Source organism: Belonocnema kinseyi, chromosome 2 (genome assembly GCF_010883055.1).
Source record: "Belonocnema kinseyi isolate 2016_QV_RU_SX_M_011 chromosome 2, B_treatae_v1, whole genome shotgun sequence".
NCBI classification, from domain to species: Eukaryota; Metazoa; Arthropoda; class Insecta; order Hymenoptera; family Cynipidae; genus Belonocnema; species Belonocnema kinseyi.
In genome coordinates this window covers 45,057,302-45,069,027 of record NC_046658.1, presented here as the reverse complement: position 1 = coordinate 45,069,027, position 11,726 = coordinate 45,057,302, and the positions used below count along the sequence as shown (strand labels likewise).

Below are 11,726 nucleotides of genomic sequence, written 5' to 3'. Positions count from 1 at the left end.
ATATAATTTATAAGATAAAAAACGGTAAGACTGCTCAGTAGACCGTATGAGTAAAGTTGAAAGAATTAAATAAGCATTGGAAATAAGCATATTCGGTTTATGGAAAAACGACAAAAGTTGCAATGAAACGTTTAATAACAACATTTTTTTAAAAGAATGACAATTTTTTCTGAACTGGACAATGAAACTTCGTCTGTTTTACTACGAATGCAAGTTACGAATTATAATAATACACATTCATGGTAATGATATCAAATTGTAGGGAAAAACTCGAGTGCGAAGCACGAGATACGTGATGTGAATGTGTTCGTTAAAGTCGAGGGAGCTTTAAAAAAAGAGAATTCACAATCACAGAATTACTGTTGTCGATACTATAATTTTAAAACTGTCGTCATGTCCAATCAATTCCGCCCGTGGCAACGCGTTATCCCCTCTCTTGCATACAAGGCTGGCTAAGTCCACGCGCTACGGTCGTTGTGCAATCCGAACTCTAAATTTTAAGATATTACATGGAAAACTAAAAATAACAAATAAAAGAATAGGTACAAAATAAGATTACTATAAGTAGGACGGTGGTCGTGGGGGCACCTGTGCACACGGGTGCACTCTAAGTCGTTCTCCCAACGTCGCTGAATGGCTTTGGAGTGCACCCGTGTGTTGTAGTCGTCTTAAACGTACCCCTTGAAGAGCCTAGCGGGCCATGCGGTGATCACTGGCCTAGCAAGGGAGTTGTTCATCTCCGGAGAGTCGTGGGATCGGTACCTCCAGAGAAAAAGGTTATCTTTAAGTACTTAAAGCTCTTGCTCTTGGTGGTTCGGAAACCACCTTAAACTGTAGGTCGCCCTCCCACCACCAAGTAAGTGTATGGGTGTGGTGTAAAGGAATAAGGAAGAAGGTGCAAGAAAACTGTAAATCCATAGGGGACACATTAGAAGCTTCCATTCCAATAAGATTGCTATATACACGGAGAGCAATTTCAGGAGATTAATTCACGGCACTACTCCTTGATTTTATTACGCTTTGGCGCGAGAGCTAAGATCTTGAAAGCCTTGCTTTTGTTGCGTAGGTCTCGTAGTTGCATGAATTGGGCCACACCCCAATGAAACTGAAAAATTCGGATGCAGATTTCGGAAAGATTCTGACTTAATCTGAAAAGAATATTTTCCGACTGTCCTTAGTGCATTCAGGAGCACATCATTTTATAGTCTCTGAACTCGACATACTATGGCCTGGAATGACAAAGGCTTTAGTATGACATGGGTAGTGCCCAGAGAGGTGTGACGTAAACAACTTCTGATACGGCACTGACTATTCGATCGTATAGGAACAATCAGGGGGGGGGGGGCATAAACAGTTAAGCGTAAAGCCGGTACAACATCGAAGAACACAGAATTGATATATGAGTATACAATTTTTTAGGCACTCAAGTTGATACTTATTCTTACATACCAATATTTTTTCAAATAAAAAAGTGTAAATCATTCAAATGTATGTTTGTTCTGATTACACGAAAACATACGAAATCATTTTATATCAACTGAGTTATTTTTTCTACCTTGTAATCATGCATATTGCCATTTCATCCATTTTAAGTTATAAAAAAACTACACAAAACTTTGTTTAATAAAAAATTGGGTTAAACTATTATTTCTAGTGGCCTGCTTTAAAATTGTAATCTCACATTTATTATATACTTTTCCCCTATTGTATGGGAAATGTCCAAAAATGTTGGTAATCCCGACAAGAAATGTGTAGGGGTCAGTTATGCTTATGTCTTTGTCTGTTCTTAAGATATCATACATATTATGAATTTAACGTCGGCAAATACAGTTGAGCCTCTGAGTAGGGCGTTTCTCAATAGAGCGCCTTCTGTTCCACTGCGCTCGAACGATACCCCCACCTTTGACTCCGCGTTGATCGAGGGAGACTTTGAAGCATTACCTCTCAATAGGGTGCTCGTGATAAAAATAAATCTGCCTATGCATTGTACGTACGTGTAAATTGATATTGCACATCGTAGCAAGCATGTATTGAGAAATAATTATATTCTGCAATTATAAAATCATATATAAAATAATACAAATGGATAATATATGCTAGAAAATTATTTTTTCGAATTGAGGAAATTGCATTTTTCGTTAAAAGAAATATCTATTAGTACATACACAGTTTGATAATCCGATTCATCACTGTAATCAGAGAGACATTTTTTTATTTGAAAACCTTAACGCATATGCGTTTTTTTCTTTTCTGTTAATCAGGCAATCGTAGGAAATGTATCATTCTGCCGTGAAATTTTAAGTATGAAAACATACATACCATAATAATTCGTTTACAAATGATTTAAAAATGAGTCTAGAATGCATTTCACATTAAACGGTCAGTTTGTATCCCGCATACTATGTAAATATGTGTAATACGGTGGTCCAAAAAACGCTTTTCAAAGAACAGGACAAGTAACCCCCCCCCCCCTCTAGTTTCAATTTGCGAAAAAATAAAATGCGTAATTTTTTTGTAATGCAAATACTAAGGGATTGAAAAAGAGTGTCTACGAAATTAAACCATACTAATCATTTTTATTTTTAACCGACCCCTACCCTCTCCCCTCACAGCGCACCAAATGTGATGCAAGAATCCAAAAACTACATTTTTGCGTATTATTGTTAATTTTCCGAAATTTTTTGTCGTGTTTTTTCATAAAAATAATTACTAGTTGACAAACTGAATATCTCCCATGACTTTTAAAACATTTTAAAATTATTTAAACAACTGTAACTTATTCAAACATAGTCATTGCTTAAGGTATTACATTTTTCCAGAAACATTATGAATTATTTAATTAATTAATTATTGTTTATTTTCAAAATAAATAAAAATTGAACCAGAGCTCTCCACTTTTTTTCTCAAGTTTGTGTCCTATGCTAATTTTTGTTGAATAATTACTTAATTGTCAACTCTGACGAATAAAAAATGTCTTCGTTTAAAAAATTTCTACTTGCTCAAGCAGCTTTCGTTCAAAAACTTGTAGATAGATATATAAACGTTTATTTTTCGGCCTGCTGGCCTTAAAATATTGAGTTGCTTACACTACCAGTTTTTTACAGAATTTTCTTACAACTACGTCTTACAAAGTACTATCCATCCACACCTTATAACGAATCCGCTCGCTTCTATAGCCTAACCTTCCTCGCTGCGCCTCGCTTCGCACGTATTTCGCTGTTTTGTCGCTATGCTTCGCATTACCAGCCTCTGTCTCCGCGGCTAACTCCTAATACTTAACTACTATTTACAATATTTACAATTTTCTTACATCTATCTTACATCTTATCTTCTCCTCTCCTTCTGCCTTCTCTTTCTCCATGTCATTTTTTTGAACCAACTCATATACCTTCCTTTCTTCCTCGTGCCTCCTGCTAACTTAATCCATCTGCAATCCATTCGTTCTAAAATACCTTTCCCTTTCCACCTCCATCTTTGCACCACTACGTCTGTTCTCCTTCCCCCACCAACAATCCCTAACCAATTTACTTCACCCCTCTTCCAAAAATTTCTCCTCATATTCACACGCTCGACTCTCTGTTAGAATCCCTAAACTCGTTCTTCCTATTTACCTCCTTACTTACCTTCCAACTCCACACCTCCAAACTTCCACTCCGTAAAATAAGACATTCATCACTAGCGAATCAAACAATTTCATTGTACTTTTAAAATCATCTGCGAACAATCTCTTCCCCAGTCCCCAAACCTGCCTCATCACCATATTCACCCTTCTCACTCTCTCCTTTATATGACCATCCACTCCCCCATTTTTCGAAACAGGAAGCCCAGGTATACAAACTCTTTCACCTCGTGTACCGTTTTACCCTTCCACTCCCCCCCCCCCTCATCTCTCCCACCGCCTTTTCTGAACACCATAACCTTCGATTTGTCCGCATTTAACTCTAACCTATTCTTGTCGAAGTAACGTCTCAACCTCTTCATCATCTCCTTGAAAGCCTCTTCGTTCTTTGCCAACAGCACTATGTGATCTGCATATGCGAGTGACCATATCCTGACTCCTCCTACCCTAACTCCTCCTACCACTCCGGCCGCTAGCTTACTTTTCATATCCGCGATCAAAATTACAAAAAGTGTTGGGCTAAGCGGGCACCCTTGCCTCAACCCCCTATCCATCCAGAATCCCTCAGAGATTCCCTTCCCTCCTCTCACCCTATCTTTGGTCCCTTCATATACCTCCCTTACTCGCTCGATCAGGCACCTCTTCACCTCCCTCTCTTCCATTGCCACCCACAACCTCCCTCTATCCACTGACGGGAACGCGCTCTTTAGATCTACAAAAAACGCATACACTTTGGCACCCTTTTTGGTTAATTCTCTATCCACAACGTGTTGCAAGACGTAAATATTGTCAATAGTGCTCCTTCTCGCTCTAAAGCCCGCCTTCGTCTCCGGCAATATTCCTTTCACCTCAACATCCTTTCGCAGCCTATCTGCTAACACCATCGCGTATATTTTGTACTCAGTATTCATGAGCGTAATTCCTCTATAATTTACTCGCCTCTCCCTATCCTCTTTCTTATACAGTGGTACGATCAAACACTCTCTCCACACTCTTGGGAATCTCTCCCCCCTCCATACTTTTTTCACTACCCCCTTCAGCCTCTGCCTTACCTCTTGTGTGCTAAACAGCCACGCTTCGTTCTCTAACCCGTCAATCCCTGCTGCCTTTGATTTCTTCAACTTCCCTATCTGCTTCTCTATCTCCTCGTCGTTCAACTCCTCTTCATCTACCTCTCTGTTTCTTCTAATCCCCTTATCTCTCTTTCGAGTATCTGACCCCTGAAATAAATCCTTAAAAGAATTCCTCCATTCGTCGCTCCCTATCTTCTCACTTATCCCCACCCTACGTTTCCTAAACCTATTAATTATCTTCCACACGTCCCTTTATGTCTTGACAATTCTCAACTCCTTTTCCGGCTCTTTTTGTTCTTCCTGCTCTTCCTCCTTGCACATCGTCCTAAACTCCTTCCTGATTTCTACGTACTCCTCCCTTTTCGCGGTTCCTTTCTTCCTCTTCCTGTACTTCTTTTTCACCTTTCTCTTCATCATTTTACATTCCCTATCCCACCACGGCTTTACCAATCCTTTCTTCTTTTTTCTACATACCTTCTTTTGCACACAAACCTTCACTTTCTCTTGTAGATCCTCCCATATCTCGTCCACGGACTCCCGCTCAAAGCTTACGTTGTCCAACTGCTCCTGATCCACAAACCCTCCTGTATCCACAAACTCAATGGCTGATGGTCTGAGTTCGCCCTTCCTTCCACTGCGAATTTCTCTATCTCCTCAAACCCTTGCATATTCATAATCTCGTAGTCTATCACCGATACACCCCTCTTACTCACATACGTGTATTCTCCCTTTTCGTCCCCTTTTGCCATACCATTCGCCACCGGCCACCCTCTATCCTCCATCAAATTTATTAGAATCTCCCCCTTTTTATTTATTATTTTATCCTGCGATTTTCTTTCAAAGCTCTCCCCTTCCTGGTACAGGCTCCCTTCCCGCATAATTCTCGCATTAAAGACCCCCCATTACCACCATACCCTCATCTCTCTCTCTCTCTCTCTCTCTCTCTCTCTCTCTCTCTCCTAGTAAGTTTTGTACCCTTTCTTTATTCCTTTCCATTCCATCCTTATTGTACACAGTCAAAAACATATACATCACCCTCCTTACCGACACCACTGCATCTGCAATCCTTCTACTTTTCCCCTCAGCTCTTTTACTTCCTTTCCCCATCTCTCATCTCTTACCCTCAGGTCCTCCCTCATACTTTCCTTCTGCTCCATAGCCCCCCTTACGTCCTCCCTTAACCCTCTTATTTTGCCTATCAGCACTCCGATAGCCTCCTTTTCCGTCTGCCCGTCCATTTGGAATGGGGGGGGGGGGGGGGGGGGGGATGACCTACGTTTTGGTACGCTTTCTTTAAAGGGAGCCTCTAGCGCGCTTTTTTCCTGACTCTCTTTGCTTTCCCTTTTCCTCTTCAATAGATCTTCCCCGTCATTTGCACTGGACGCTCTCTCCCTTGCTTGATCGCTTCTTCTGCTCCGATTCTTCCCCCTCCCTGACGCACCACTTGATACCGGGCCACGCACAACTGGCCGTCGTGTCCCTCTGGAAATTTCCTCCCCATCTACTTCACTACCAGCACTGCCAGTACTCTCGCTTCCCACCTCCCGCTCATCCGTCAGTAACTGTAACCTATCCATACACAAAAGTACTCACGGCCGCCCACAGATATCTCTTAAGGGTGCTGCCGTTTACCGCCCTAAAAGTTCTGTTTCTTTACCCTATTTCACCTCTCACATCCGCTTCAGCCACCCTTTTCTCACCCCTAACATCCCCCATCACTACAAGAACCTCCCTTGCCCGCCATAAAGGCCTAAAACCCTAAACATAAAACTACCTTGCTCCCTTGAAAACCTAACCTCACTTTCCCTATTTAGCCAACCCCCCCCCCCCCCCCCCCCCCCCCCCCCCCCCCTCAACTGCAAAGTAAATTAATTTCTTTCTTCCCAATGAACCCCTCACAACCGTACTCACCTCCTAGACTTCCTCCCTCACACTTCACTCACACCTATCACACAAACTTTGTAAAAACTTCTCACCGCCTGTCACTGCACACTTTCTAACTACCGCGACCAACATGCAAATCCCAAAAACTTGTAAAAAATAATATAAAATGGAATACATATCATTATTTTTCTGACTCTATCGACTTCTCGTTTTCGAGGAGGTAGGGGAAGCGAACAAGAAATGTCAGAATACCCTCTCCCCTGTGACACGCAAGGGCCATGTGACGCGCGTGCGCATTCAAACGCTCTCAAGCGCCGTATAGCTTTGTCAAGTATGTTTGGTGAAAGGAAATCTTCCCTTCAGTGGCACCGAAACGAAAATCTTTTTTTGTGGAAATTTATTTAATTATGAATTTTGCGAAATTCATAATTAAAATTTTGAAATTTCAATTTAATTGGATCTCGAAGAAGATAATTGTTGATACCAGAACGCAAAATTTTGAAATTTCAAGAATAATTACCGATGCAAAGTTTGAAATGTTTTGAGTACTTTTTCTCCTTCTTGAATTGCTTTAAGGATACTTGATTTTGTTCCAGCAATGAGCCATTCACTTTTTTTACGAATACGCGGTTCGCGTTTACGTAAAATTCGCATTTACGCGGTTCCATTGAAATTCTATTTTAAAAAATGTCACAATAAAGGTTACTGTATTTGTTAAACAGTTTGACAAAACAAAAGGTATGCTGCCTTGTTCGGAGTGAAATGAGGCAAGGAGGGGGGGCGAGCGGACAAAGGAGAAATCGAAAAACGAGAAGTGTCTCAAAGAGAAATGTCGTAGAGTCTACTGTATATCGACCATTCCTTAATTGTTTAAACAAACTGAATTTGTTTAAACAAATATTTTCAACAAAATATTTAAAACATTGTATTATATGAATTAAGCATAATATTAAATTATTTTGAGTACTAAATTCTGCTACAAGCTTCATGTCATTGTTTAAAAAATGAATTATTGTTTTTCTTCGAATTTCCTTCAAATTAAAAATGCATGGATGACGAATAAAAATTATTTGAACAATGACATAAAGTTTTTAACAGAATTTACCACTCCTCGAAATCATTCAATATAATGTTTAATTGGTCAAATAAAATTTAAAAATATGGTTGAAAAATTAATTGTTCAAAAAAATTATATTGCTCAATATGATTTAAAAATTTTGATTAAAAATGTTTTAAACAAATAGAAAGGACCCCGCACAGAATGCATGGGAAAATTTCTTTTGGTGGATTTGGTTATAACCTGGTAATTTTGTAGGTTATAAGGGCCAAAAAAAATATCCCTTAAAAAGTTTCAAAGAAAATGGACAGTTTTAACGCTATACGGCGCCAAGCGCTCAAACTCAGAGCCACAGCTGAGTGCTCAATACTTGAAAGTAACTGCAAAACTCACTGGTTCAGGACAGAAAAGGTTATTTAATAGGGTCAATATCATGTTCGGTTGTTCGAATCATATACATCGACCAATTTTCACTATCTTTGGTCGCGAAGCGCTCAATGTTGTCTCAATCATATTCAAAAAAATGTCTGGTTGAATCAACCAGAATTCTGGTTAAATATGCCCTTACTATTTGTCTGCTTAAAATAATCAGAATTCTGATTTTTTAAATCAGCCAGAAAAAATAGTAAGGGCATATTTAACCAGAAAGAAATATTTTATCATAACTGATACGTTTACTGCTTTGAGTGGAGAAAGAGTGCAAAGTGAGCTCAGTTTGATTGGAGTTAATGCCAATTATAGAAATTCCCCGCTCCTCGTAACTTCCGAATGCAAAGAGTTCAATTTTTAAAATTAAGTGCAACACTCGCAATTTCAAGACAGCAAAGCTTCTAAAATTAGATTATTATCAAGTGCGGTTGTGTCAATCATATATACCGTACACTTCTAGCAACGGCCGCACTTGATCTTGACCTTACTTTATCACCGTTGTTGCCCTGAAACAGTGAGTGTTGTAGTTAATTCCAAATATTGAGCGCTTCGCGTTCACATATTGTGAAATGTGGGCGATATATATGATTCGATCAATCGAACTTGATACTGACCTTGTTTAATAACCTTTTCTGCCCTGAAACAGTGAGTGTTGCAGTTATCTTCAAATATTGAGCGCTTTGCGTTCGAATGTTGAAAGAAGCAAGCTATTTATGTAATTGACATTATCGCACTTCATAATGACCTTATTCAGGCACTGTTGCTGCTCTTAAATTGTGAATGTTGTAGTTAAGTCGAAATATTCAGCGCTTGGCATTCGGTCGTTGCGAAAAGAAGGCGATTTTTATGATTGGCATTACCGCACTTGATACTAACCTTATTAATTAACCTTTTCTGCCCTGAAACAGTGAGTGTTGCAATTATTTTTAAATATTAAGCGCTTTACGTTCGATCGTTGAAGGAAGCGGGCGATTCATATGATTGATATTACCGCAATTGATACTGATGTTATTCAAGCACCCTTGCTGCCCTTAAATTGTGAATGTTGCAGTTAAGTCGAAATATTCAGCGCTTGGCGTTCGGCCGTTGAGAGAAGAGCGCTCTGTGAGACGGGTGTAATGTTAACCACATTTTAATGCGTGATACGGATTTTATCGTCGTTTTTGTGTTGAATGCGTCTATATACGGATATAATATTTCTTATACTCTGATTTTGAGCGCTTGTCACCATATAGCGTTAAAACTGTCCATTTCAAAAACAATTTATGGATATTTCATTGGAGCTTGTTAACCTACAAAATTATCAAGCTTTAATAAAATCCACCTAAAGACATTTTCATATGCATTCTGTGTGGGGCCCTTTGTTAAAAATCGGAAGACATATACAAAAATTATCCAATTATTAAAAACCAGTAGCATAGGACACCAACTTGAGAAAAAAGGGACATCACTGACACAATTTATATAAACTTTGAAAAAAAGCATGATTAATTGTTTACATAATTACATCATGTTTTTAACCAAATTTACTACTCTAAAACTATGATCAGATATTATATTTCATTTAGAAAATAAGATTTTTTTTTTTAATTTGAGAATAAATAATTGTTTAAATAAGTTACATTAATTTAAACAATTAAATTTTTTGTAATTCATAGGAGATATTCAAATTTCCATTAGTAATTAATTTTATGGAAAAATACATAAGAAATTTCTGAAAATTAACAGTAATACGTAAAAATATATTTTTTAAATCCTCATAGATTCATTTCGTAGAAACTCCTCTTTAATCCCTAAAAATCTTGGCACGTTTCGATCAAAGTCCGAAGTATGAGTTCAATTTTTCGAAAATCCAAAATTTCATCATATTAATTGAATAAAAATGGAAACTTTTTGGGGGCAGACTTGCCCTCTAGAGAAAAAAAATATTGCAATGTATTTTTGGATTAACCTAATGTATATGGCTCGCACACACCATATATATAGTATGCAGCAAAGAGCGTCTTATTCAGGGGCAGAGCATGCAGAAGTCTCCAGGTGCGGAGGACGTTGGTAGGGGTAGCCCACTTCCGAGAAAAATGTACCCTACAACCCCGACAGGCGCCCCGAGAGGCGACCTATTGAGAGGCTCGATTTTATTTAAATTTGAGAATTGAGTTTCAGATTCAGACCAAATTTTGTTGAATTTTAAAGTGCAGCTTGGCAATGTTAAATTTAATTGAATATTAAAATCGACGTAATTGATTTTTGGTATTCTGGACTCGGGTTCTACTCCTGACAGCGGCTAAATGCGTTCCTTTTTTCGCGAATTTCAAATATATGTTTTTTCAAGTTTTAATATGTTCAAAAAACCGAAAATCATTATCATCGATTTTATTAAAGATCGTGATCGAAAACCCGAACATCATTTAATCAATTCAATATTGGTCATACTTTGATGTTTTTGATTGAAAACTGTTAAATTTTCCAGGCTTGCAATGGTTAGATAAAGGTTTCCTTTCAAAAGGTTTACAATCAACAAATATATGAAATTTCGTTGTTATTGTTTCAATGATAATAAAGCAATATTTTTCTTTTTGATTATGTAGAATAAACAACTGTTTAGCTAGTATTTAGCCAAAAAAACCACTGCTCATACATATTTTTTCGATCCTGCAAGAAAAACCAAAGCCTATTGTCATTAAAACAGTAATAAAGTTAATTCCTTAATTTATTAAATTAATTAAAAAATCTAATTAGACGCACCTTATTTTTTTTTCACCATTAATCGGTATATTTGCCCACTCTTCAGTGATTTCTACTTCAAGTCTTCGAACATATTCGTGACCCCAATCTCCAGGATCTATCATGCTTCCTTCGAGACAGAAATTGAGACACTCTTTTGAACCGGAAGTGGCACCTGCCAAAGCTAAGACACTAAGAATATCAGCAAAAAGTGCTCTGATTTCTTTTCTTTTAATCCTTTTATAAGAGTTTTTCAAAACTTCGTATGAGCCTCTTAAATATTTTAAAGGCTTCGGGACAGATGTCATTGTTGTGGTAGAAGTCTGCACTAGATTTTTCAGTTGTTCAAGGCAGCATAATATTTCTCTCTCATCTTTTTTCTTCATGTTTGAAATTAAAAAATTTTTATTTTAATCTTATTTTATGTAAATTTTTAAAAAAATATTAATTTCAAATTCAACTTACTGTTATATCATCCACTAATTGTAGAAGATCTTCCTCTAAACTCTTATCAACTTCATCCTGGTTAATTATGATTTCATTATTCAGGATTTACAATTAATTAATTACAATTTCTTTCATAAATAAAAAAATGGAAAAGACCTTAAAGTATTTTCTACATAAACTGAATTCCTTTAGAAAAATATAAAAGTATTCAACATATTCGACATAGCATCCATTTTTCTAGAGAAATCAGACATAAACGACTTACTATATGGATTTTCGCTTCCGGCTTCGTTTCGTTCGAGACACTAGTCATCTTATTTAATTAAATATTATTTAATCGCTAGATTTTACTTCAGATTGACGTAAGGCACATGAAACTTCTTAAGAATAATTGACAAGTGATAACCGTTGTTCATAACTTTCTTTAGAATTCTTTTGTTTTTAGAATATTTTTAATATTTGTAGAATATTTTAAACAAACTTAATATTTTAA

At 37.4% G+C, this 11,726-nt stretch overlaps 1 protein-coding gene across 2 annotated transcripts in view; it reads right to left on the bottom strand.

Moving 5' to 3' along the window:
- The window catches only part of LOC117167242 (26S proteasome non-ATPase regulatory subunit 2-like), a 108,895-nt gene extending 97,290 nt beyond the window's left edge, over positions 1-11,605 (bottom strand). For both annotated transcript variants that reach the window (XM_033352028.1, XM_033352029.1), the window contains exons 1-3: positions 11,499-11,605; positions 11,252-11,308; positions 10,808-11,166 (exon numbers count right to left, since the gene is read on the bottom strand). In XM_033352028.1, the coding sequence (XP_033207919.1) occupies positions 10,808-11,166; positions 11,252-11,308; positions 11,499-11,546 (464 nt within the window). In that variant the 5' untranslated portion in view covers positions 11,547-11,605. The remainder of the gene's footprint in view (positions 1-10,807; positions 11,167-11,251; positions 11,309-11,498) is intronic.
- Positions 11,606-11,726: the final 121 nt, after the last annotated feature.